Source organism: Pezoporus flaviventris, unplaced genomic scaffold (genome assembly GCF_033815535.1).
Source record: "Pezoporus flaviventris isolate CSIRO_AGI_PZ_B2104156 unplaced genomic scaffold, CSIRO_AGI_Pfla_v1 ptg000013l, whole genome shotgun sequence".
Classification (NCBI taxonomy): domain Eukaryota; kingdom Metazoa; phylum Chordata; class Aves; order Psittaciformes; family Psittacidae; genus Pezoporus; species Pezoporus flaviventris.
In genome coordinates this window covers 2,944,823-2,972,713 of record NW_026892561.1, presented here as the reverse complement: position 1 = coordinate 2,972,713, position 27,891 = coordinate 2,944,823, and the positions used below count along the sequence as shown (strand labels likewise).

Genomic DNA, 27,891 nt, shown 5'->3' with positions numbered 1-27,891 from the left:
AGCAGTGGGTGCCTCAGGAATGCCAGTATTTCTGTAGAGTCTTATTATAAATCAGGTAAATAAAGTAAAAGAACAATGTATACCTTTTAAGATGCAACTAAAACTCTCCTGAATGCCTCATGCCTCACTCATCACAAGTGAGCCAATGCCTGCAGAACTGTTTTTGGAGCTCATGCTTCATCCATCTACTTACAGCTTCTGTTCTCTGCCATGTTGTTGCTTGACTGGGCTATCTGTTACCTGAGTTTATGGTATCACATCAAATTTAGCCTATAATGTCTTTAGGACAGTGACAGTAGTTGCAGAGTCAGAGCTGAGCAGGTCGCATGAGTTTGAGCTGCCTCTCTGCTGTCCTGATACCCTGTGGTTCCAGGGCAAGTGCAGCCTTGGTGTAACTTAGATAAGTAATCCAGCTTTCTCAGTTACAGGAGTGGAATACAGTGTACTGCATACTACAGCTTGGCCTTGGACATGTCCTTATGCTGAGGTCTGCAAGAGCATCTTGTAAAAAGAAGAGCTCAAGTAGTCAAGTCTGGCCTTTATCACCGGCTTTATTCTGATGGAGCCAGAGCAGAAGGTTGATTCTTGCACAGTGCTCTGTGTGCCAAGCCCATTGTGAAAATACCATGGCACATGCTGTCTGCTGTAGCTGCCAGTTGTTCACTGGAGTAGCCAGCAGTTGTTTGGTCAAGGACCTGTTTCTCTGCCATCTATGTGATCAGAGGAAGTGATCATGCCAAAGTTTAAGCTTTGTCTTGAGTCTTCAGTTTTTAAACCTGAAAATGTTTCTTCATTTAGGCTGGAACCACCACTCAACTCACACCCATCAGCAGGGAACATGCAAGAGTACAAAGACTGGAGTTTGGCTGGGAATGGTTCCTGCAACTAATTCTATGTTGTGAGTCTTGCAGTGGAAGTTCTTTCCTCTGAAAGCATCAGAAAGCTCTAGTGCAGAAACCACAGGAACACTGGTTGCCTGAGTCCTTAGTGGTGGGTCAGAATACTGTTAGATAGATTTGGCTCCAGCTCTGGTTTTCCTGGGAATTTGTGCAGGTTCTAATGATGGAAATGCAGCACTGGGCCTGGATGACAGCAGATTGTGAGTTTGGGATATGTTGATGTAAGAGGGTAAGATGTGGAGGAAGTGGAAGCTTGGGAAAAAACCAGACTATATAGGTAATCTGTAGCACAGTGTAAGGATGTGAGTGTTACCTTTGCATGCGGGGCACCTGGTCACTGGCTTTGTCCCGCTGGATAATCCTGGGTTGGTTGTGCTGCTTGTGTGCCTCTTGTTTCCCCACTAAAGGAGGCATAACGCCCCTCTTTATATTGTCCTGTAGTACATCCAGATGGTATGTGACAGCCTAGGAGTGTACTTACACACCAAAACCACAGGTAAAAACGCAGTTTTGGGGAAGGGTGAACCTCTCGTCCTCTCCTGTGGGCTGCTCTGACATCAGTAGAAAGCCAGGTCTTCCTTCTGTCTGTCTGCAGACTGGGGTACAGAGGGGTGGTCCCCCAACATCAGCACACAGTTTTTCTTCTGTCTGAATACACTGTAAATGTTGTGGTGTGGACTCTGTAGTACAGAAATGGGAGCAGGCAAACGCATCCTGGGGCTCTGAATCACGAAGGGAAAGCAGGCAGCTCTGGTTTGTTATTATTTTTGTTTTAGTAAAAACATACTTCCCACAGCAACTTTTAAAACTTCCACGTGGCACAGAAGGGGATCAGTTCCAGTTGATATGAGCCTGGATGAAGAGAGGGAGGAAATAACTTGATTGCTTTAGACTTCAGTTCAGCTGGAGTCGAGAGGAAAGAATCAGTGTCCCTTTATTTGGAATTCAGCAAGGAGGTCGTGTTCCTGGTGAGGACAGATCCTCTGCCTGTCTTCTGGAGGTACTGTATGGAGCGCTGCGGGGCAGGCACAAAGCAGGTGGCTTTAGATTTAAAACAGCAACTCTGCTGTTGGTGATAAAAAGCTGTGTTGCTTTCTTGGAAGTATTGCCGCACTTGGAGCATACTGTGTTATAACAGCATGTTCCTCTCTCTTTTTTTTTGTGCCAAAAAAAGGAGAAATAAGAAATGTGAGGCTTCTGGGCTAAACACGACCAGGGCTGGTGTGTGTGTGTATGTATGTGTAGTGGAGGGTTGTTTTGATGTTTAGCGCTGTAATATGGGGCTTAGAAGATAAAGAGATTGGGTAGATGGGGGTGTTATGTCAAACTGGGGGACTTTGCCTCTAAGACATTTGTAGTTTCAGCCTATCTATCTCTGGTCCTTAAAGATCAGTTGGTGGGTTGAAAACCAGGGGGAGTTAAAGGGGAGGGAGATGAAATGCAGGAAAAACTGCTGATCTGTCTGTTCCTGGCTAATTTGGACCAGACCCTCAGGGAATGGGAGGACATTCCCACCTGGAATTCAGATTTTGTGTTGAATATGGCTAAAATTAAGCATCTAGTAACAGAGAGAACAGCTCTGGTATCCTGCAAGGCAGTGCTAAAGCACACGCCGTCTGTGCTGCTCTGCTGTCAATTCCAGCATGCTTTCTTCTGGCATCTCTCCTTGATCTTACAAACTGTGTTGACAAAAAGCAATGGGAGATTGTTTCTTCCCCAAGTCTTTATATTCAGAGTATAGCTGCTTCCTCTTTCCTACTCACATTTTCCCATATGGTGACTTTGGAAAATTCCTCTCCGATTTCGTTGGGAAGTGCAGGAAACTCTCGTTGGTAGAGGGTTGCCTGTTACTCTCTCTTAATTCTGCTGCTCACATCTGGAAAGGATCTGGCTTGGAAAGGGGAGACTCGCTCTGAGCTCAGCGCATGTAACTGACATGGCATGAGCCGCGGGAGCCTGTGGGGGCAAGAGAAATGTTCTTCTCCATTCATCTGATTTCTGACAGCAAAGGTGAGTTTTTCAGCCCTTTATTTGTTCTTTTACAAGCTGTATTGTCAGACAACACCCAGCAGCCTGCCTTCCAGCTGCAGCTTTTAGAAAGGATATTCCATATGAGTTACAAACTCACTTAACCCGTTGATTTTGGAGGAGAGGATGGTTTTGCATCTCTGTGTGTGTCCTGAGAGAATAGGCTTGGAGAATAGTACAGAGATGAGATACTTTGGGCATGATTTTGTGGTTTATTGAGGTAACTGTGATCACTGAAAGCATAAGTAACTCCTGAAACTTCAGCTTACTTCTTGAGACACTGCCTTCTGTAGCACTCTGCCTCTGGTGCTGTGTGGCAGCAAAGTGCAGGAATCAGTACTGGTTCTGTCTAGGCTCAGAAAGATGCAACCTCTGAGGTCGTTTCAGTGCAGCTTCTGTCCTTGGGTGGAAGGACCTGATCCAAACCCCACTGACAGCAAGGGAAGAGGGCTGATTCTTTCATTCAGGTGGGTTTTGAGCTACATCTTTAGTAAGGCTTCTTAAATAAGGCTTTGGATCAGGCCCATGGGAATGATCTGAAATGGAGGGAGTTACTTCAGGCTTTCTTTGAACTAAAAGAAAATCAGAATTGTGCCTGACTTTACTGCCTGCACTCCAGATGCAAGCAGATGTTTCTGCATCCAGAGTGTCTCCCTGTGGCACCGGAGCAGCATGCACTTCAAAGGCATTGTAGCAGAAGCATGCATATTAATGACAGGGGGGTGAGATTGCCTCAGAAATCTTACTGTGCCATAGACACAGTATTTCATGTTAATTTTTTAACATCTTTTCACCTCTATGAGTGGAAAAGTCAGGTTGTTGAGCCAAATACCAACCATGATGTAACTATGCTGTGGGAACAGCATTGGTGTTTGTGGGAGGGCTGGTTGTGACCTGCATGTAAAAAGGGGTCCTTTCTTTAGTTTCGTTTGTAAGTATCTGTAAGGGTAAACTGATATGTATAAAAAATACTCTGTTAGAAATGTGATAGATTGTACTTTCTGAGATTATTTCCTCTAAGGTTTCTGAGATTAGGTCACCAAATAGTAATGATTTTCCTAATCCACTGTTGGCATACTCATATGGCCAATTTTGATCTCACTATTAATATCTAGCTGCTATATAAGGAACACCATCTGATCTCTGGAATGTTTTATAAAGGAGATTAATTTCATTATAATCAGCCGGAGGCTGTGGAATAGTGGAGTGGGGGAGAAGGGATCAAGCAAGCAGTGTTAAATGCTTAAAATCACTCAGCATGCTGGTAGCAAATACCAGGACCAAAGCAAAACCATCCATGAATCAGGATGCTCTGTCCTGTAGTGCCACCTTCTCCATTTCTTCAAGTATAAGGCAGTGTTTAAAGAAGTTACTTAAGATGTTCATGACTGTGACTGAGAGCAGGGTGTCTCCAGTGCTTCCCAAGCACCCACAGTCTTTGCACAGCTGCAGCTGGTGCAAAGCAGCAAAGCCCTGTGGATGTGAATGGAGACGTGCTAGTTCTGATACAGCCAGTGTGGCTCTGGCAGGTTCTTGTTTCTGATGCAAAGCAGGAACCTGGGCTGGCAGAGATGAGCAGAGTACTTACTTCATAGTAAGGTCATGAATCCATTGTGCTTTTTCACCTTCAACGATAAGACTCTCTCATCACTGTCCAATCCTCCTGTGCAGAATAGCTAAAGGATGTAAGACAAGCCATTACCAGCCCTTACTGCAAATCCTTAAGTATGAAACCTGAGAAGGGCAACAGCGGAGGCCGAGGGGGCTGAACCGGGGCCAGCTGGCCGGTCCTGTAGATATTCAACTTCTGTTTGAGTTATTGTAACCTGCTGCCAGAAAGATAAAAGCTGAACATCAGCCAGGCCTCTAAGGTTCAGATCTGCGCTGTCCAAAATCAATAGGAAGCCCATTTTGTTTTCAGTAGCCATGAGGTTTTGTTATTGTTTGAGGCATGTGAAGCAGCCCTCCTGAGAGGCAGCCTGGCAGCACCGCCAGCGCCTTGTTTACATTCACAAGGAGAGGTCCTTCCCTGCACGACAGTGACATTGCAATGACATTGCACAACCTCCTCCATAAACCTCTGGGATCATTTGGTGTTTCTCAATATAAAAAAGCAGTAAATGACCCGAGGAGTCAGGGATGGTGCACGGATGCTGCCAGGCCCCCAAACCACCTTGAGAGAATCATAGAATGGAGGTTGGAAAAGACCTTTATCGGGTCCAACTTGGACTGCCAAGGCCACCACTAACCCCTGTCACTGAGGGCCTCGTCTACACGGGCTTTGAGAGGACGCGACAGCACTCGGGGGAGCAGGAACCCGGGCTCCCGGTGCCTGCCTGCCTCCCTCCATGCGGGGCTGACCGCGCTGCTCGGTGTCGCTTGCAGGGGCGATGCCGGCCGGCGGCCGGGCGCTGCTGGCGCTGCTGGCTCTGGGCTGCGCCGCCGCCGCCCGCAACGACTTCCCCGAGCGGCGTCCACCCGGCCCTGCCCCGGCCCTAGCCTCAGCCTCAGCCTGTCCCCGAGACTGCGGCTGCACCCAGGAGGGCGTCGTGGACTGCGGCGGCATCGACCTGAAGGAGTTCCCGCTGCTGCTGCCCGAGCTCACCAACCACCTCTCCCTGCAGGTGAGCGAGACTCCCACACGCCGCCCGCCTTCCCGCCCGCCTCAGGGGCCTCTGACCCGAACCCGGCTCCTTCCCGCTTCTTCCGGCAGCTCCTCGGCTTCGAGTGGGAGGCAGGAGGTGCAGCAGGCCCAGCGCTGGTGCTTGACGTGCACATGGTTATCAGCAGTAATTCTCTCCCCACAGATCAAGGGAGGGAGCAAGACAGGAACATTTTCTCCTCCCTCTCTCTCAGCTCCACAAAAGGAATGGTCAAACTCATCATTACTGTTCCTGGTGGTGTGCCTTTGAAAAGGATGGGCTAAATCACTTCATTACTGAGAATTTTTCTGTCAGCACTACATGATGGTAGAAATGTGAACGCCGTGCACCAGTCCAGAGACAGACCCAGCACACAGACGTGGCAAGGAGCAGCTGTGACAGAGTCACAGAGTGGTTTGGGTTGGAAGGGACCTTAAAGCTCATCCAGTTCGTACCCCCTGCCATAGGCAGGGACACCTTCCACTAGAGCAGGGTGCTCCAAGCCCCGTCCAACCTGGCCGAAGCCATCCATCACCACATGGCATTGCCTGGTGCTGTGCTGCCTGCGGCTGGGAGACTAATGCCATGCCTGCAGCAAATGGTTCTGCTGCAGAGACGCCATATCTTGTCAGGATAAGGTCCTGTGCGGATATGGGATTTCAGGTAGAAACAGCAGTCTGTCCTGAGCTTTCAGCAGGTGTCCATGCTCTGTCATTAGTTAAATGATCACTGTGACCAGCGTTTGGGCAGGTGTTCTGTCCCTGCCTGCGCTCTGAGACCCAAGGGTCTGAGCAGGGCCACAGCATGGCAGCCCTATGGGTGTTCCTCTTCCTCTGGGCAGTGGCAGCACTTCCAGGCTTTCCAATACCTCTTTGGCCCTTAACCAACTGCTTTTTGTTTATTGCTCCTATTTGCCAATTCTGTTCAATGGGTGGAATGCAGATTTTGTTCAGAGCTTTCCCTCTGAGTGCAGCATACTCAGAGAAGCTGTAATGTTAGCTGGCACCTTCCTCAGCAGATCTGTCCCAGGCGTGTGCTAGCCATGGCTCCTGCCTCTGCTGCCAAAAGCAAAGAAGCTTTTTGGAGCAGCAGCTGTCACTTTCTGTGTATTGGCTTGGCTTTGTGCATGGTGGGTTCTTAACTGGTCCCTTAGATGCTGAAACATTAGAGTCACTCATTAATGGTCAAAAATGTTAGTCAGCATGTTAATAAAATTCTGATGGCAGTCAACCAGCAAAAGTGAGCGCAGTTTGGCTCTCCTTGCCCATGAACAGTTGTTTTTAAAACAACCCATAAATAACAAGTAATAAACTTGGAAATCCATGGTGCCAACCTTTTAGGGAATGCTCTGCTGCAGCTATGAGGTTTGGCTGTGGCGGATGGATTGCAGGCCTTGCCCGGCACAGTCACGCTGTTTCTGTGCTGCCAGTGCATAAGCCGGATGTTTCTGGTGATGAGCACGAGTTACAAAGCTTGGTTCAGGCCTTCAAACACTGCTGGGTTTGGATGTCTTGGTTTTGACATCTGAGTTTGGCTCACTGTGGAGTGAAGTCTTGACAGTGTTTTGATACAGTGGGTTCATTTCCAGATTTCACTGGAGTTCACAGTCCGGGTTTGTTGGGATCCTTCTTGGATTACTTTGCTGGTGATTAATACTCTCCATTTTCTTAGAATAACCAGATAGAAGAAATCTTTCCAGAAGAGCTTGCTCGGCTTTACAGACTAGAAACGCTCAATTTGCAAAACAACAGGCTAACTTCAAAAGGTAAGCCAGCAGAGCCACAAAGTGGACAGAGCCTCCACAGCACCAACTTATGCAGTGAGGCCAGTGACAGCTGATAAGGAAAGCCAGAGAGTGATGGATTAACTTGGTTGGAGTAGTTAGCTATAAGCCTCACTCTTTTGGCCATCACACAGGTCATGGAGGCACTTTATCATCTGAAACATAATACTCACTGTGTAAGAATGCAGCCTTACTGAACCAGTGGAGAAGACCTGGCAGCAGCACTGTGTACTGCAGCGTGAGGCCTTCTCATCCAGGAAACTCCCCGTGGTCACACAGGCACATCAATGGAGCGCACTGGAGACCCAGAAATGTCTACATGCTGAATGATTTCCTTGTGACTGACCTTGTTTCTTAATCCATTTGTTTGGTTCAGGCTAGTCAGTCAGTGCAGTTTAGTCCAGTTCAGCCCTTGTTGAATTGGTGTAAATACAAGTAATATATATTGCAAATAAGGCAACTTCTGCCCTTATAAAACCATTTTGATTAGTGTAGGGAGGTTTTGCTTGCTAAGTCATAGGCGTATTGGAGAAATTCGCCAAGGGGTTAGTAAGGAAAGCAAAAGAAATGGAGGAATTGGAATAAATATTAAGAGGATATGCAACACAAAAGCTGTAATTGTGGTTAACTTGTGTGTCACCCAGTTACTCTGAATGCTGTTGCTACCCTTATTCCAATAACAGAAAACAGCCTTTATTGACAATGGGGGAATGTTATGCATGGGACCTAAAACATGGCACTTATACATAGCACAAGGAAGGCTGTGCTTAATAGATTCAGACTTTGACATTATCACCTTTGGGGCTTGGTGTTTCTTTCCCAAGCTTGAGTGCAGCCCTGAGTTTCCAGTATGTTTTGACATGGGAAATAGCTTCACCTTTGACTTATGATTATCTAAGTGCCAGGTGAAAATGTTATTTGCAGCCTTCCCATTGTGACAGCAATTGTGCTTGTGTGATCAGCTGGATGTGGAGTGATTCAGCTGAAAATTAATAATTATTGGGGATGATAAGCTCCAAGTTGGATCAGCTGTCTGAGGGGGCTCCTGCATGGCTATCTGGATTGTGGCAGAGCAGAGCAAGAGACAGGTTATGACATGCAGGTGTTATGTTACTTTGGTAACATCATGGTCATAGATCAGACTAATCTGATCATTAAACAACCTCAGATTATGCCCTTCCAAGAAAAAAGATTGGCTGATCCATGAGCAAATGACCAACTTCTCAATAGCATGGTGCTGTGAGCACAGATAATCAGCTTTACAACCGAGTCAGCACAGCTCTGTACCTGACCCTTCCCACTGGGATTGGCCACAGACCAAATTAAAATGCTTCCATAGTTAGGATTTTAATGGTCTTCCATTACTATTAACAGTCTGTGGGGGTTTTTGGTGGTGGTGTTTTGTTTGCTTGTTTTTAATTCTGAAAAACCAAAACAGAGACAACAATAGGTCTTTCAGTGGCACTGAAAAATACTTAAATCTCACATTAAATGTAATATCTGAGAGGGGAAGCTGCCCTCTGGTATCTTCAGTCGGAGAGGCAAGAAGGTGCTGATGTCTCTGATGAGTTATTCCTGTTTTAAAGGGTTGCCAGAGGAAGCATTTGAGCATCTGGAGAACCTGAATTACCTGTACCTGGCAAACAATAAGGTAAGAGACTCACAAGGCTTTCGTAGTTATTTTCTAACCAGGTTCTGAAAGTTAAACAAGCAAGTCTTCAATTCCTTTAATAAATACATGCTACATAAGTACAGTTGTGCTAAAGTGATATTCTAATGCAGGTTCATCTAAGGTCAAGACAATCAGTATGCTAAAAGATTAGAGGGTACACGTGCCAGTGTATTTTGAACACTGATTTATGTGTGCAACTGGTGAAGGGTTTTCCTTGTATGTAGGGAGGTACAGGGAGCCCCTGTATTTATAAATTACCACTGTCTGCAGTAGGTTTTGGTACAGCTGCGTGCAGATGTGGTAGCTGCCTGTATGCATATAATCTGGGCGGTATTCATAGAATCACAGAATGGTTTGGGTTGGAAAGGACCTTAACATCATTCAGTTCCAACCCCCTGCCATGGGCAGGGACGCTTCACACCAGACCATGTCACCCAAGGCTCTGTCCAGCCTGGTCTTGAACACTGCCAGGGATGAAGCATTCACAACTTCTTTGGGCAACCCGTTCCAGTGCCTCACCACCCTCACAGTAAAGAACTTCATCCTTATTTCCAACCTGAACTTCCCCTGTTTTAAGTTTTAACCCATTCCTCGTTGTCCTATTGCTACATAGGTTTCTCATCTCATCAGAGGAGGCTGGTTGAAAGAACCTGTGAGCAAACACATCCCAGTGGTTTAGCCATCAAGATCGATAAAAATCTATCCAGTTTTCCCTGACTGCCATTCTTACTATGTTTGATGGAGAGGGGGGATATCCACATGCAGTGAAACCGTGCAAGTTATGAATTTCTTTTTTTAGCTGCAGTGGTAGAAGCTGGATTTCTGTTTTAATGGAGAAGATCCTAGGTGCTTTTCTATTAATGACCCAAGTTGGATGTCCTCACAGAAGCACATCTTTCTTGCCAAGCCTAGGAAATGAAATAACTTCTCATATACAGTTACATCCGGGTGGTTCCCATTATGGCTTTCTTTATCCCCAGTGATTGTCCACAAATATTTGCTACAGAAGAAACTGGGATGCCACAGAGAAATATAAGTTAAAACATCAAGACAGAGGTTCTTTTGTCTGCAAAACCCTTCCATCCCTCTGTCTCTCTCTCTCAATATATATGCATGTCTGTATATATGTTTTATTATCCTCTTAAAATCTGTGACCTTTTCATGGTTTGTTTATATACATGAGCCCACATTCAGGTTTCAGTCAGGCCAAGAGACATCCAGAATCACTCCACAGATTTCTGTATAAAGTGATTGAGAATAGAACCCATTCCTCAGTACAGTAACATTGTGTTCTTTTCTCCCTTTCAAGCACCATTTCCATATAACAATCTTGGCACTTAAGGACTCCATAAAAATGAACAAGCCAGACTGTGACTAATATTCCAGAACTTTGCACTCCAATTTTCCCTGTGTGACAGAACAATGTATTTGGTTTTTCTGGCTTTACTGCAGAGAGAAAAGGATCCCAAAAGAAAATGCAAACATCAGCGAATGTCAGAACTAGTTATACTGAGAAGTTGTGGACCCACAAAAATAACACATTTCTTTGTAAGTCCCAAGCCAGGACAAACCAGATTGACTTCAAACTGCATCCACTCTGCAGCAGGAAACGCTGCAGATCAAGTAACTGTGGTGTCTGGAGGAGAGCAGGGATTTGCTGGTAGTTTGCTCCTTGTCTTATGGATCATTTTAATGCTGCTTTATCTCCAATTGTGATCCCATTGGATGTAGCTAAATTATCTGCTGTTAAACTAGCATATTTGGTCAGAGAAAAGAAATAGAACAGAGTAAAAGCCTTCTGTGGCTTACAAGTAACAAGTACTTCAAGGCAAAGATGAGAATGAATGGATTCTGTAGTTTCCTTTTTAATTTTTCAGCCCACTCTCATAATTTGGATCTATTACATAACATTCACACTAAGCCCTGTTAATAGCAGAAGTCTCTTCTACCAAACTGTTGACCAGGTCCTGAGCTGTCATTATTATTTACTATAAGCTAATGATTTTGGTGACAGAAGGTCTTACATTTCCCCATATCCCCAGAGTGATTTGGGATTCACTTGGACCAGTACTTCTGTCAAAGCTTGTTAGAAGCAAGAAAACTTGTTCTAAAACTGGCAGTAACTTTCGTATAATCCTTGTGAGTTCATTGGTTAAGTCATTAGTTAACAGTAGAGAAACACTATCTGCCATATGAAATGGAAGATCCAGCCATAAAGCTGCAAGATAATTGCAGCAGGAGAAACACAGGTTGGTACTGATTAGGCAATGTGCTAGGCAAAGCTGCTCTGTCACTTCACTTTTGCTAACAGTTGCAGCAATCCAGCACTAATCCTTCAAGCAGTCAGACAGTGAGGATGGATTAGTCTCATGACCAAGTGCTGAAATGCCAAAGCAAAGTCCTGAGCAAGTGAAAACTCTTTTGGGATGAAACTTCTCTCTTTCCTCTTTCTTGTGGTTCTGATGGCTCTCATTTCACGTATCTGAGCCATTCCCTTTGTTATGTATAAAAGTTACGACCTAATAGACCGTGTTTATGGAGAAAAGCTTTCATGTGCCACTGAGTATGAAAGTGATTAAGTCTGTTTCTTGTGTCTGAATTCCCAGTATTATGTCATGGCAGTGTTTTAATTCTGAGGCACTGCCAGACCTTCCTAGTCAGAGATGAGTGCCTTTATCCACCTCCCTGAAATCGTGTCTCCCAGATCAGGAGCTGAGAGATTCCCAGCAAAGCCAAGAGCAGGACTGTGGCACCTGTAGCAGTATGTCAAATGCCTATTGCCACTGCTTACATACTCTCTAGAAACACTGATAGTAGCGTGACTGTGGGAAAGATCTGCCTTGTGTTTGTGACCATTAAACATTTAACGCAGCTTAAGGATGGAGGTTTTGGCACAGGTGAACATGAAAACCAGTAAATAATGTACTTTAATCTTTTAAAAGCTAGGACTGTATTATGAGTCCAGTAAATTGCGAGTTCATGGATATAATCCTTCAACTGACACTTGGCAAATGAGTAAAGACAGATCTAGGCAACCTTTAGGTAAGTGCGTAGTTCAAGGCTTGGGTTAGGCAGTTCTCCAGTGAAGTGTCTGTTCTCTCACACGTTGTTCATCTTTTAAGTATTTCTCAGTTTGCAATATTATTAATAACCAAGTGTAGTTTTATGGTAATAAAAGCTTGAAAACTAAGTTTCCTCATCATGCGAGCCTTGCTGTGCCTTGCTGGCTGTAAGGGCTGAGCTCTGCTTCATGCAACAGTGCTGTGAGGGGGAAGCTTTACAGATTCAAAGAACTTCAAGCTAGGATGCTTGATCTCTTCCATTGCCCAGAGTTTCCCATCCTGATCGCGAAGCTTTAAATGACAAAGAATTCAGAATCTCCCTAGAAAAGATGTTCTCTCCAGAGCCCTTCAGAGTGGATGTAAAATGCTGTAAGAGTGGTCTCATTAGTACTATACTTAACATCTGTAACCGTGGTAATGGCACCTGCCTACTGCTGTGGGCTCCAGGATCATGCCTACTACAGCACTGTGTTAATCATTTGTTTCCCAAGGGCTTAATCGTGATGCACAAATCTTTTAGGTTTATGCTGTCCCCCAGCCTATGTATTGTCACCTCTATTCTTGTTTCTAGGTTTGCTGTTAGCAGCCACTCAGTGAATGGAGCTATTGTATTATAGAGGTGCTCTGTAAGACTGAGCTTTTTTGATCATTATTTTTCACTCCACCAGTTTTTGTTCAGATGCAGATGTTCTTAGCAATATTTTATAAAATCACTGACAAAAATAGCAATAGACCAAGAGCAAACACATCAAATCCTCTTGTCAATTGTCAGCTTCTGGAGACAGGACTTTTCTGTGTGTTGTTTCTGATACATCACTTGTTTGATGGACAAAGTACCACTGTACAGTAGGTCTTTACTTTGAAGTCCTGTTTGCTTATTCCATCATTTGGCTCAGAAGCATCCCTGCCCTTTGAGACCCTGAATCCTGCATTGAAAACATCATCATAAATAGATACTATATTGGAACAGACATATGAAGTGATACTCCTCCCCTATAGTATACTTTGATAAGAGGGTAAATAGTAGGCCACTGTGGGGTGGGTTGGATTATTTTGGCACATCAGGCTGAGGAATTAGGAACAATAATAAGCGAAGTGCTCTCTGAATAACAGTTTCTTGATTTCTTCCATCAAAAAGAAGACTCCTCCAACCAAAACAAACATTCACTTACCTTGGAACAAAAGTCTGTCTCCTTCCTGGAGAGATTAGTGAATGAGGACAGTTTGTTTTCATTCATGCAGTCTGCATTCAGTTTCATTTATTTTTGCCTGTTTAAAGAAAATAAATTTGCAAGTGTTTTGTTGCTGGTCTAATCATTGGTTAAAAGACTTGTTGCATTTCATGGGAATACTCCTGTATATTTCTTTTACAGCTAACAGTGGCTCCGAAATTCCTACCAAGCACCTTGATCAGTGCAGACTTTGCAGCCAATTATCTCACTAAGATCTATGGGCTCACTTTTGGACAGAAACCAAACCTGAGGTAAGGGGTCAGGAAGTAAAACAATGACGGTGTTCTGCCACTGCCTGGATGCAGTTGGTGAGTGATAAGAACTATCTGGCTAAACCATGTTATTGCCTACTTATGGTTTTTGGAAAGAAGCTGCCTGCTTGTTATTCTCAGCATGAAAGATCAAATAATCTCTCAAACAAATACATTCCAAGGGCTTTTCCTAGCTGCCAAGCAGTTTTCATAGATAAAAATTGAACTGTCTCCATTTTCTTTGTGTGTCAGTTATGAGTTGAAAAGAGTTTCTCAAAATGGAGATGAACTGTTTAGAAATCCCTAGTTTTATAATAAGTCCATTCATTTTAAAATGGAATCAGGTTGAGAGTACAGCACTTTGCAGTACTCAACTATATTAAAGCTAAGCACTTCAGCACCTTCAGAGTGGTTCATACCCTCAGGTGTGGTTTCAAAGGTCTCTCTGCTAGTTTCAGGTTGTGATTTTCTCAGCTGGATCCAGTGCAGCACATTGGCCCCTCTCAAATTCAGATCCACATAGATGACCTCCTGCAAGATATGGTCTTTTCCAAAGGTGTTTTGAGTAATCCGTAAGAATACCGCAGCATCTAAATCCTGCAAAGACAACTCAGACTCTGTTGGTAGCAATGTACGCATCCAGGTTGGGAAGCAGTTAATAATAGCTGACCCAGTTGAGCTCCTAGAGCTCAGTCTTGTGATGAACTGAAGAACTTTCCATTCCCACTGAATTCATTGAGAGCTGAATCTACACTGAACTTACTTGGCCTTTAGTCTGGTAGGCTCTTGGTCGCTGAAAAGGCTGATTTGCTCACCGATTCCTGGCAACATCTCATCATGAAAGAAGTTAGATTTATACATGTGTTATTTCTTTATCTAAACTGCAGAAGCTGCTGTGTTTTGATCGTGTACTAAAATTCTTGCACTCTTCTGAAGTGACTTTCACACTCTCCTATACCAACACTGCTTTTAATCAGAATAATAACTCATTGATTTCCAAGATTGCTGATAGAAAACCCTAACAAACACAGTTGTTCCAGCTGGTTTATTTGCCCTCAGTAGAGTTCATGGTCTCAGATGGATTATTTGGAAAGCAAGGTTTTAGGAAAGGCAAATATTTGTGAGTAAAAGTACAGCTGACCAGGCAGGGTGAACAATATTTTCAGTGTGGCTCTGAACTCCCTGGAGGGTGTGATCACATGATTGTGTTTCCATACTGAGCCTTTCCTTCCTTCCAGAAAGATGTTGCCAAGTTCTCTGCAACTGGTAAAGAATCCAAGATCAAGTTAGAAAAGCACACTTTGACACTGTGCTCTTGGAATTTTAACCTGTCTCTGCAAGCTTAGGGGCTTGCTGCATCTTGGGGTAAGCACAGGGAAGGAAGAGGTAATCAAAGTCAGTAAAATCCTGTCATTTCTTTTGTTAAAAAGAAGTCAAATGAGTTCTTTTTGCAGTTAAAACCAAAGAAAAGCAGGAATAACTTCATAGGTGTCCATTGCTTTATGCAGAAATAAAACCCGTGTAAGAAAGAACGAATCCATTCTTAAAAATCTGATTGGAGGAACTCTTCCTTGAATATTAAAGGCTGAAAGTAAGAAGAGCAAAAGGAGATTAAGAAGCCCTCTTTCTGTCAATCCCAAAGGTTCATTCAAAACCCGAATTCTTCCAGATTGAGAAATCTGCTCTTCCTATCGGTATTCTTTGCCTGAGTTCCAGGAGTAGAAGAGAACCTGTTTCCTGGGGTATTTCCAGCTGTCAGGGGAACAGAAAGAATGGAGGGTTGAGAGACATCTCTTTCTTAAGAGATCTGCAGGTTGATTTTGCCGAGGTTTGATTCCAAGCAGAAGTTAAAACTGGGGACATATCAATTATTCAGATATGAGTTTTAACCCTCTCACATGAGGCCACCACACTGACATTCTCTATTTCAAAGCACTGCACAATCCCAGACTTGCGCTCAGTTTCTTGTTAAGAAGATAAAGCTACATGTGAAATTAGTATTCATGTGCAGGTTTGGATTTTGAATAGAGCTAAATTTCAGAGAGTATTTGGACCAACCTTTTGGTTTTGCATCTGTATTCCTTACTGAATTAAAGGGCACATTTAAAAACCATATTGAATCAACTCAAGGAAAGAGGAAAAGATTGAAATACAGGTTTCAAACAGCCCTCTCATGGTAAACACCTCCCCCCCACACCCCGATCTCACTGTCAGTTTAACTTCATCTTTTTTCTCCTTCCAACAGATCTGTGTATCTTCACAACAACAAACTTTCAGATGCTGGGTTACCTGATAATATGTTCAATGGCTCTAATAATGTGGAGATACTCATCATGTCCAGCAATTTCTTGAAGTATGTTCCAAAGAATCTCCCTCCAGCACTATATAAATTACATTTAAAGGTAATGACAGCAAGGTTTTGTATTCTTTTATGACTGTGACAAAGTACTGTGTTTGTACAGCCAAGCCATTTCAGTGCACTTGGAAACATTCCCAGGCCCATTGCAAGTCTTGTCTGCTGTATCCCCAACAGTAGCTGTCTCCCATGGCCTTGCTTTTTGTTCATAAGCAACAGTTTGTTTTTGCAAAACACATGCTCAGAGGGAGCAAAATGCTTTTCTGTTTTCAGGGGAATGTGTTGCCCGTGCCTGTGTGGTGGCATTGCTGGCCTCTTCCCTGCATGTAATGGTATTAATACATATTATTGCAAGAAGGTAGATCATTCTCTATGGCCATCCGGTTGCTGGCTTCCCACTTAAGTTTGCCACTGATGATGCTGTTTTCCGGACAGCTGCTTGCCCACTGTGTGCTGGCTTTGCTTGCTAACTCACTTCACACAGACTGCTGTTTCCTAGCATCAGTGGTTTTCCTTTGCTACCAAACTGGCGATTCAGATGACACAGAGGAAGTTTGGATTGGTGATTCTTCGTTACTACAGCTTCTCCAGCGATAGTGCAACTAGCAGAAGTTGTGGTATTAAGTAGTCTCCAGCATTTTTAATTCCATGTCATCTGATTTTGATAAAAACACTTCATCATGTCTGTGCTAGAGATCTCAGCCTTGTTAATGATGGGAGAGCAGTAGCAGTGGGGAGTCCTGGTTCTACTTCTCCAAGCGTTGACAGCTCCTTGGACGTGTGTAGACTGGAGCCTGTTATCAGCCCTGAACTTAGGCAGTTGTGTTGCCTCCCAGCTTTCTTTTCCCTCGAAGGTTTCACCGCTAATTCCCATTAAAGTCTTCTAGAAAAGAGGCTTCTCCAGCCTGAAGAAAAGTAAAGGCAAACAGTCTGATCCTTTAAATTGCTGGAATTCTCTGCAAAGTGTGAAGTCACTAGTCCCCTGCATTGTATTGCCATTTATAGGGGATTATTGTCTCCCAAAGGGGTCTCAGACTTTGAGGATTACACTTTGAACTCATATCCTTCCCTGCTGCCACCAATTGTGTTAAGGGCAGAGGAGCTGAAGAGAGAAATGGGCATTTTGTTTTCATGTGCACTGCCTCTCAGTAGTAACATTTACCTTGATATTCCGACTGAGAAAAAACAGGACAATGAGAAATGAGAGATGGCCAGTAGTGGACCAAGAGTGTCCAAAATGTGTACTTCAGATGTGGCAGAGCTTCGATTTTTCTTTCACTGTTCACTGAGACACTCAGCCAAATCTGTCTGTGATGTCGTCCACTTTATATTAGTTGGCACATGAATCCAGTTAGTCTGTCCACTACATTTTTGTGTATACATGGATTGGGGGAAGTTTAACAAATTCAGTGGCAGTGTTTTATATATCCTTTTATAATTCCTACAGTTTCTGTATGGAATTTCTAAGTGGATTGTTTTGTTCATGTCTGCCCACTCGCTACTCCAGAGTGATGCTAAGGCAATAGAAGTAATTGTTTTGGGATCTACATTGCAGGAACTGCACCTTTTGGAATATTTGGGAAGGTAGCAGGTTCCCAGCTCCCAGTTGAATTCTTCTTTACGGTGAAATCTGTCTTAAAAATTCCAGAAATCTTGAGCAAACTCCAGAGGTAGTTTCCTGGATCACATTATACATTTGCACATAGGTGGGAGGGCTATGAATACAAAATAAAGCTATCTGGGAGGCAGGGGCAAATTCTACCTTCTTAACCCAAAGTTTCCATGGGGAATCAATAAAAGCAGCTTGCAATATTTCAGTCTAGTATTTGTATTTATTTCTTAAGCAGAATTATCATGCTCCCTGAAATATCTTACATCTGGCCCTTTTGAAGTTTGATTGCCTGATGCTAGTTGAGCAGAACCTGAATGTCTTGTGTCGTTTCATGCCAAATAATGTACTTTGTGCTTCTGGTGGCTCTAGAACAACAAGCTGGAGAAGATTCCCAAAGGAGCCTTCAGTGAACTCACAGGTCTGCGGGAGCTGTATTTACAGAATAACTACTTGACAAATGAAGGAATGGACAATGAAACCTTCTGGTGAGACTGAGATCTGTAGTTTGTACCTATGTGTCTTCTACCTCCTCTGGTACAGTAGTACATCTACTGAGCAAAGTATCTCTTAAATTAAAAGTACATTTGTTAAAAGCTGAATGATGTTACACAATCCTCTGCAAAATCTATATGAAAAGTCTTAGGTTCAGATGCTGCCATTCAAAAGGAAGGGTCTGGGTCAGTGGTTTGAATTCCCACTGCAGAATACTTTTATACAAAAGACACAACACTGAACATCAGCCCGCACCATTCCCTGATTGCCACAGACCCAATCACACCAGGTACTGAGTGCCTTCTGGGAAAAGGCCACCCAGAACAGTGTTGAAAGCTGGTCTCTGGTCTTCCAAACTAGTCAAAAGTGATGTTACTTGGGACTTTCCAGTTTCAAGGACAGATCATTGGAAGTTAAGGCCAGATCTTCATCTTTGCTAAAGCCACTTCTGTGTTTCTGGGAAGATGACTTGAAAGCAGATGATTGTTGGCGTAGGCAGGGGTGCAGTGGTGCTGCTCAATAGCCAGATGGCTGCAAAAGCTTTGCTACAAACTAGCGCAACAGAAATAGCCTTGGGCTGTCCTAAATTTAGCTTGGGACTTAGCACTTCAAAAAGTTAACGGTGTCTCTGCCTGCACTGAATTCTGCCCTTCTTCCACCTGAGCATCCAAGTCACGTAATCTGGCCTGCCCATAAATTCTGTAAACTTTTCTAATGTCCAGGCATGAAAATGTATCAAACTGTGCTTTCCTTTTCCACTTCCCACTCCCAGAGACCTCCTTTAACGATTTACCATAGCTGTGTTGTGTCCACCTCCACGTCATGTTGGACATACCGTTTCTGTTAAGATTTTGATAAAGGCTATAGCCAAAGCACCAGTCGCAGCAGAGAGGTGGATTTTGCTCCTTGCTCTCCTGATGCTGACTGTACACCACGGCATAGAGCTTCTGAGACCTACCCAAGCAGGGAAAGCATTTCAGCTTGCAGCAATGAACTGCTTGATCCAAAGAGTATTATTTGCTCATTCAGAGCATGCTTGGATAGTCGTGAATAGCAGTGTAGTAACCAGTAAGTAATGTCTGTAATGCATTAGTTCTTGCATTTCCTGAAAACTTTCTAGTCATCTGTAGTGGGTTATGTAGTGCCATGTGCAGATTAAAAGCCTCATTTGAACCGAGAAACTGACTTGAAATAGAAGGGAATAGAGGGAGGGCTCCTCAATCCTGGCATAAAACACCACTGATCCACATCCAGTTGGTATAAGTGGCTGGTCTGGGGATTTATTTTAGCTTCAACTGAGTCCATGGAATCCAGATTCAGTAGCTTACACAAAGCAGCTCTAGCCCTGACTCACTTCATAATGCTGGAGGGTCAGGAGAAGTTCACCATCTTAGTCTAGGCCACTGAATTGAGCATTTCTGCTTTTACTAAGAGTAATATTTTATCATCTGGAAAGCAGACCTTTAATATACACTTTTAGAGTGACAGAAAGACTCATGCTCAGGCTACGTTTCTGTGCAACCAAGGGCTAAATTCTGTGTTCTAATGGCACTCCCATAGCATCTTTCTTGTGGTATTGGTTCACTGAAATTGCTCACATGTTGCTATCTGTGGTGTCAAATGAGAGAACAGTAGACTACAAAACTGATCTCAGGTCTCAGCCCAGAGGCAAGCTAGATGTCTGTGGACTCTAGCAGGTTCTCTTGCAAGTGTGGCTGGGGAGCAATGGCAGCACCTAGTCCTAATCCCTCATGGCTCCTTGTTTTGCTGCCTACATCAGTCACAACATAAGACCAAAAAGGGCAGCAGTGGGAGCTATGCTGGGTAAAAAGGACTCTAAAGCAGAGATTGTAAAATCCATGGGGAAGTTGGTTATTGTTTCACCTTGCAGAATCTAAATGGAGAGTGTTTTCTTTCCTGCTTTCCCAAGGAAATTGTCTAGTCTGGAATATCTAGATTTGTCCAGCAATAACCTCTCACAAATCCCAAGTGGTTTACCTCGAAACATCGTCCTCCTTCACCTGGAGAAGAATGCAATTAAAGTGATTGGCAGAGATGTCTTGACCCAAATTAAGAACCTGGAGTATCTTCTACTCCACAATAACAAATTAAAAGCCCGAGGTATTCACCCACAAGCCTTCCAGGGCTTAAAGAAGCTGCACACTGTCCACCTGTACAACAACATGCTGGAAAGGATTCCCAGTGGGCTGCCCCGGCGAGTGAAAACACTTATGATCCTTCATAACCAGATCTCTGAGATTAACAGGAATGACTTTGCTACCACTTACTTCCTTGAAGAGCTGAACCTGAGCTACAATAAGCTCAAAAGTCCCCAGATCCACCGGGAGGCTTTCCGTAAACTAAGGCAACTAAAGTCCTTGGATCTCTCTGGAAACAACCTCAACACAGTGCCCTTTGGCTTTCCAAAGAACTTGCAGATTCTGAAGCTGAAGGAGAATGAGATAAGCATCATCCCAAAAGGGACTTTGTCTGGGATGACAAAGCTGCGGGAATTATATTTGAGCAACAATAAACTGAAAGTAAATTCAATTTATTCGGGTGCATGGAGAGAACTCAGCAGTCTCCAGGTAAAACATCACCTTCTCTAATTGTTTTAAGTGATTCTGATGCCGTCATCTGTCTGCTTAAGCCAGTTTATATGGCACCAGTACTAGATGTGCTTGGTCCTCATGTCTGGGGCTTGTAAGTGCTATGCCCTCTGTTTCTAGGGTAGAAATGATGTGCTATTGTGCCAGAGGTGGGTGCCTCCCACTGCTGACCAGGGTGCTAATTCTGGGAAGTGTAAAAACAGCTTTGTTTTTGAACCCTAACGATGTCCTATATCTCTGGATTAGTGAAATGTTGTCATTATAAACTGAAACTAGGCCTTTCAAATAGCTTGTCTCCCAAAAGATTTAAAATCAGCTCTGAAGAGAGACAGCAGGAGGAAGGAATGCATAAACAAAACCACTCTTAATTCTCAAAGCCCCCACATCAGCTTATAGTCAGACAGGCCAAGCTGCAGGATTTAGCAGCTGAGCTGGCTAAGGCACCTGGATAGCTGCTGGGAGGCCTGGATTCAGTCAGCAGCCTTCTAATTTGCTTAATTGTTAGAGAAAGTTAAACACAAGCCATAAGGCAGGCAGGAGAATCACATTTGTGCTGTGCAAAGTGCCCTTTCAAAGTTGTTACACTACTTGAAGGATTTGTCTGCGTTCCCTTTTAGGCAACAGCCTGTTTTCTGCAGTGAAAAGTATTAACCTGTGTCATATGGCAACCATCTAAGGGTGCATATGGTTATGTCACTGTACAGGCAAAGTTTGTCCGTCTCAGAGCAGACCAGGTATAAGGGACATGGAGTGTAGTGTGTTCTCGGATAATGCAAACGTTTATCTGTATGAACCTTTCCCTTTCAGTTGTTTATGGGAATAAACAATAGCTGGTTTTTCTGTTGATGTGAATCAGTAATGCAGCAATAGGATCTGTAGAGCTTTTGGCTTGCATCAGCTGCAGATTTGGTCCATGGCTTTAATGATACTTTTTTCATTTGTTTGGTGCCTCACTGATAGGTATAGAGGTGTTATGTATGTGTGTGTGCATGCGAATACATCTAAGATGAAAAGAATCCTGGAAGGAAGATGCTTTTGAGAAACACAGATTCTGGAATTGATAGGCACTGTCATTTGGGTTGGGTCTTCCTTCAAACAAAAATGGGTCAGGAGACCTGTTAGGCAGCGTTGGTTTTTGGTTGGAATGACAAGCTCTTGTTCTCAAAAGGCCTGATTCATAGTTCCTTCATGTTAGTTTTATTCTACTGTCACTCCCTGTTAGTCAGTGTCAGTGTCGCTGTATCAAACATTGGTCTTTCAGTTGTGCCTACCCCACCTCAAACCCTGTTCATGTTAAATAAGGTTAAGATAATAGCACATACTTAAAATCTGATTAGACTAATGGCGCATTTTTGGCTGTTGCTTTTTTCTGGAACAGCATTCCTACTTGTAATTTATTTCCATGATAGTATATTATGAATCTTTTTAATGTTAAAGGCTTAGGTGTGCCATTGTTTTATGAGCTGGTGCACCGGAGTGGATTTGAAAACAACCATCACATAAGATCCTGTTGGTGCATGTACTTAGCATATGCTTAGGTCCACACTGTTTACATTGAAATCACTGAAGACTGTCTGCAATTGCAGAGCCAGACATTTACATAATTGTTTGACACATTAGGATTATGTGGGGAATAAACCCACTGAAATCATGACAGTCATTTGCAGAAGTATAGCTTTGAATAATGTGCAACTAGCGTGTCACTTGGTGCAATGAAAATGCCACAATACAGGATAACAAAACACTTCTGTTGATCCATTTTCTTGTGTAAAATCCCTGGCCTTTAGTCCTGGTGTTTTCATACAGTCTTCATGTTAGAATATTTGCAGATGTTTTTATGTGTAACTCTAGTCACTAACCTTAGCTAGGGAAGTGTTTGCAGCAGCAGCAGCATCTTCCAATGACTTCTCGTGCAAATCTGAAAACCCAGTCTGCTTTTAATTCATGTAAAGCAGGCATGGGCTAAAGCTTGGGGGGAAAAAAACATTGGGACTCCTGAACAAAACAACATGATGTCTCATGCGAAGTCATGGTGCTAAATTGTAGTGTAAGGGATCAGAATTGTGATGGCTGCACTTAACCTTGATGCAAATTAGAGGTGGTTTAAATTGGTGTATACTATAATAAATATCACTTCAGGTTTTCCACCACAAACTCAAACTGCACCTTTTTGCATGGCTGCCAATCTGCAATTGCCGTTGTACACACAGTGTTTGTATTTGCCTGACCTCACCAGAAGGGAGAGGTTCTGCAGCAGACTCACCAAAGTGCCATCTGCAAAATAGAGCCTATTTCCAGATGATTTTCAGACACAACAAATCCTGGATAAGCTTTACATAAACATCTCACTTATGCAGTGTTAACGTACTAAGTTTTCTATAAGTGCATATACATACATACAGGTATTTTTATAGACTTACATGTATGTGTGTGTGTGTGTGTAGATATATATATAAAACAATGGATAAACTTCCAAAGCAGGAGGGAGTGTGTATAGAGCCAGCCTTTGGAAGCTCATTTGTTGTCAGATCTCTTTTTGGAATGCACAATATTTAAATTCAGCCATTTATTTGACCCCTTGTCTGTTTCTTGCAGTCACTAGACATGGCTGGCAACCAGCTGACTGCTATCCCATCAGACCTGCCAGAATCTCTGGAATATCTCTATCTTCAGAACAACAAGATCACAACAATTTCAGAGAGTGCTTTTGAATCCACACCCAAAATAAAGGGGATTTACCTCAGGTAAGGTCAAGTTTCCACTTCAACACACAAGGTTTTTTCTTCTTCCTCCACTTTATAATGGCTTACTGTTTGAAAAATACTTAAAACCCTAACTTCCAAAATAAGCAACTTTGTTTTCTAGTAATGTATGCTGAAACTGTGTTCATCTGCTCCAAAGAGACATGGCTACACGTAATAAGTGCTTTCTGTTTGGAGAGTGTTCCCTTTCTGTGGTTGTTAGAACGGATTAGGCATGTTAGAAATTCTGGGAAATTAGTGTTTAACATCATGTCATACTCCAGTCTTCAGCTGTGAGCTCAAAGTTTACACTGCTTGTAACACTACAGCTTTTCTTGTGTCCTGGATTTTGACAGAATCCCCCTTGAGCGAGGCGTGAATGACTAATCTTGGAGTTGTGCACATTCCCTTGACAGCTTTGTCAGAAATAAATGGCAAGTTACAACTTATGTAGCTAAGTTTAGAAGCTTTTTTATCCTATTCGGTCAGCTGGATGAGGACTTTGTTTTTATAGGTGACAGATACAGACCTTTTTTACATACAGTATAAACACGTGGTAATGTAACTGGTTTAAGCAGAGTACCACAAGAAGTGAAGCAAGAATCTGTTGCAGTAATATGTACAGTTTTAATCTGATTGAACATTACTGAAAATATTGCTTAGGATTAATCTATGAACCCTTACGGAACATTTCATTAAGCTGATCCAATGGATGTGTTCAAAGAACCTAGGCTGCCTGCTGCACAAGATTAAATGTGGCCTTATTTTGTCTGTATGCAGCTAAACTGCGCTGGAGAGTTCTGAAGCATACCTTTTTGGGTGAACGATTCCATACCAAGCAAATAAAATTACAAAGTCTGGTGTAAATTAGAGCAGTCTGTCTATTCAGCTGCTCACATTTATGAGATTTTAGTGAATGCTTGGATGCAGCCCAGAAACCACATACCACATTCTGTATTTCTATCTAAAGAGAAAAAAAGGAATTTGCGAAACTGTTTTGCTGATGTATTTAGGAGGCAACTCCACCCAAGCTATGTTTCTTAATGGGAAGCTATTAATCACTGCAATACTGTGAAACAACAATATACATCTGGAATATTAGACAGAATATGATTTGAAGCTTGTTCAAGAGTAACAGACCAAACAGTATAGGTGAGAGCAACTTAAATTGCAGATTAGTTCTTGGAAACCCAAATAACAGATGAAAAATTACTGCATGTTGCTTTGTTTCTAAAGGGATTCTTTGTGCCAGTATTTTGAATTTCGTGGAAGAAGAATTAAACTATCAAGGGATGACACTGAATCTCATGAAAAATCAAGTTACACTTTGAAATATGGGCTGTGGAGCAGAAGCCTGTGCTCTGTGTGAAGGAGAAAGCAGAATACCAAGAGAAAGAATTTGTGGGGGTGGAATTCCAATATTATGATCTTTTTCCTTGCATAATACAGTTGTAGAAGGAGGAAGAAGGGCTGAGAAAATTAGGAGGTTTTTGAAAGCTTGGTTAGTGAACTTGAAATCAATGAGAGATACTTAATGTTTCCCAGTATTTTCCTGCAGGGTCCTTTGTGATGGTAGAAAGTGCGGTCAGCAAACTTTGTTCAGTCATTTCAGTTGCCTGCTTGCAAATCAGAACCTGCTTTCCCTTCCCTTTCCCATTCAGAGGAGTCAGTACTCCTAGGGTGCTGTTGTGAGTCAGTGTAAAGTTAAGAGTAACTTGTGTCAGTATAAGAATGTAACTAGGGTTAGAGTAACTGCAGAATAGTTTCCTCCTACTCTACACTTTTCTGTGTTGGATATGAAAATGGGTTTATTTTAACAGGAAGACCCTTTTGTTTGTTTAAAGGTTTAATAAGATTGCTGTTGGAGCACTGAAGGAAAGTATCTTCCAAAACCTAAAGCACTTACAAGTCCTGGATATTGAAGGGAACCTTGAATTCAGCAACAGTTCAAAGAATAGGGATGACTCAGAAGAGGAAATGGAAGATGAGGAAGAGGAAGAAGAACTGAGATAAAACATGAATTCACACAGTCACATCATGTGGCAGGTAACAACTCTAGTTTAGTTAAATCAAGGACCCAGTTCTCAGACTCTTGTTTAAATAATTCCAATTTACAAGTATGACTAAAACATAACAAGTGGGTGTCTGAGCCCTGGACTCAAAAACTTCCATTAAAACATGGCTGGGAATTGCAGAATCAGAAAGGTTGAAAGTGTCATTTTGTGAAATGAAACAGTATATATCTGGTTTTTATCGAAGAAAGTGGACTGTTCATAGTGACCTCTGCTTATAGCTACAACAGACACAAAAGCTAAATATGAAAGTCATTATTTAGTAATTCTGATAACAAAAATAAAAGAAAAGGTCTTTAATATTTCTAAGCAACTGGTTCACAAGGAAAATCGAACCAACTGTGAAGCTTACTGAACGCAGAAGACCATGTGAGCTGAAAATGGATTAAAAAATTAGACAGATTAAAAGAAGATAGACCCATTGGTGTCTGTTAAACATGGCATTAAGATTACAACCTCTGTCTCAAGCAGACCTTACATCACTGACCACTTGGAGTGGGAATATAGTGCTATACTTGGCAGATTTCTTAAGGAAAGGGTATCTACTGCAGGTCACTTTTGGAGACCTTATGTAGGGCTGGATTAATGCCTGGTCCAGAGTAGCCAGTTCTCACAGTAGCCTGTGCTTTGTGCTTTTTGATAAGTCTTGGTGAGGTCTTCATTGCTAACCTCACCCAGATTCACCGAGAGGCATCTGGGCAGTTACAGGTGGTTGCTGCTGAGTTTGCACTGGTAACCGAAATTAAGATCTCGGTATTCCATGAGCAATCTGGCCAGCCACTCAATCTCTCTAGAAGAGAAGAATCTCTTCTCTTTTCAGCTGCAGAAGAAAAGATGAAGGGAGAATAATGTTTGAAGACTATCCAATTTTTTTTCTATAAGAAAAATGGGGATCTGCTTAGTGCATCTCTTAAGCATTTTGTGTTCAAAGATGATGAGGTTCAAGACACTACTCTCTACTTTTGGAGGTCTAAATTCTATGACTTGAAAGAAAAAAAGGTTTAAGTTTTTCATTTTGTCCCTAATAAACATTTTTTGTCATGGAGAATGACACAAGGAATTGCTAGCAATAGAGCTAATACATTGAAAAGGTAATGGGGCCTGAAACGAGCAGAAATTGCTTGGCAAGTCAAACATTAGACCTCCTGGCTGGGCTATATGAAAACTTTGTGAGAGAAGAAATAATTCATATCTGCAAATTTCAAGTACACATAACTTCGTAATCAGTACATCTCTGGTTTAGTTTGGGGTATGTGTGGCATGTCAGCAGGTACTAAGTTTAGCATATTCTGAATTCTGTATTCCATTATATAACTGATTTTGTTTTTCTGATTTGCAGGAAAGCATATGGAAAATTACATATGTCTATGTGTAGATATCTCTACAGATATACAGAGAACACTTAGCAAAACGTGCAATGAATTACGCAGAAACTGTCATGGCACTGGGCCAGGCTTATGGAAGACAATGTGTTACAGTGCCTTATTCAGGGAGAGACCCTGAATGCCTTTCCAAAGCTTCCAAATCATCTTATACAAGACCCAGGATCATAAGGGATTGCTCTGGAACTCACAAAAGCTGGCTTTTGTTTCTTCTGTTTCTCTTCCTTCACTGTTTCCATCTGTAATAACAATATGGGACTGTTTTGAAACATGCCTTCAAAGGCTGTTTTTGTCACTGCATTTTAAATGAACCATGTATATGCTTCTTCTCTTTTCCTCCACCCCAAAGAAGCTGTAACTGATCAGGAAAGATGGGTATTTGCAATAGTTACATGTGTGGAGCAGTATATGAGGCATTTTGGTCATCAAGCAGCAGTAATAATTCTGGATGCAACTATTCCTCTGTTATAACAATGTGTATATTTGGATGAGAAAAACAAAGTAAGGCTGGATCCCATAATATTTTATCTCTACTGCCAAAGCCTGCAATATATTCCTGTTTTAGAAAGGTTTTAAGATGAAACAATTGCTCTTGTGAATATATATATATATATAAAATCTGTATGTCTGCTTTCCAGAGCTCTGGTAAAGTTTCTGTCTTGGTGTTGTTTGCCCATGTGGCACTTGTGTAAATATCTCTGAAGGTATACCCAAAAGGTTGAGTAACAATATGCAGCTTAATATATGTGGTAGAATCTTTCACATATTGTAGATCATTCCCATTAAGAGTCAGAAGTGAGACAACTAAACCAAAATGGATAAGTGTGGGATGTCTGAGGAGAAAGCTGTTAAGTGTCAAGAGAAATTTGTTTAGTTCCAATCTGGAGCCAATACCTGCTGTCATACTCTTTTAAAGCCTCACCTATTTTATGGTGTTCAGTAATCTCAGCTCCTGTTGGAATCAGGGAAATTGAAGAAACCAAGATAAAGAAGACCTATAGAGGTACCTGGATAGCAAGTTTCTTTTTTGATTAAAATGTCCTTCACCTGAGGCAGCT

At 42.6% G+C, this 27,891-nt stretch overlaps 2 protein-coding genes and 1 long non-coding RNA gene across 5 annotated transcripts in view; 2 read left to right on the top strand and 1 right to left on the bottom strand.

Annotated features, from left to right (window-relative positions):
• The window catches only part of LOC133268311 (protein zyg-11 homolog B), a 306,890-nt gene that overhangs the window by 57,695 nt on the left and 221,304 nt on the right, over positions 1 to 27,891 (top strand). The window lies entirely within an intron of this gene.
• Positions 1,520 to 27,891, top strand: PODN (podocan). 3 transcript variants are annotated; one of them, XM_061451222.1, is made up of 12 exons: positions 1,520 to 1,899; positions 2,784 to 2,909; positions 5,313 to 5,551; positions 7,241 to 7,334; positions 8,939 to 9,003; positions 13,460 to 13,569; positions 15,815 to 15,971; positions 17,907 to 18,022; positions 19,960 to 20,617; positions 23,234 to 23,382; positions 25,224 to 25,425; positions 26,791 to 27,891. In XM_061451222.1, the coding sequence occupies exons 2-11, from the start codon at positions 2,873 to 2,875 to the stop codon at positions 25,390 to 25,392; spliced, it is 1,794 nt and encodes a 597-aa protein (XP_061307206.1). In that variant the 5' UTR covers positions 1,520 to 1,899; positions 2,784 to 2,872; the 3' UTR covers positions 25,393 to 25,425; positions 26,791 to 27,891. The 3 variants fall into 3 exon arrangements, with proteins under 3 accessions (XP_061307206.1, XP_061307207.1, XP_061307205.1); XM_061451223.1 differs by having other exon boundaries at positions 2,719 to 2,909; XM_061451221.1 differs by having other exon boundaries at positions 1,520 to 2,909.
• Positions 9,675 to 14,287, bottom strand: LOC133268307 (uncharacterized). The gene is made up of 3 exons (XR_009743035.1): positions 13,989 to 14,287; positions 13,259 to 13,355; positions 9,675 to 10,036 (listed from the first exon to the last, which is right to left on the bottom strand). It is a non-coding gene; the product is annotated as an uncharacterized LOC133268307 (long non-coding RNA).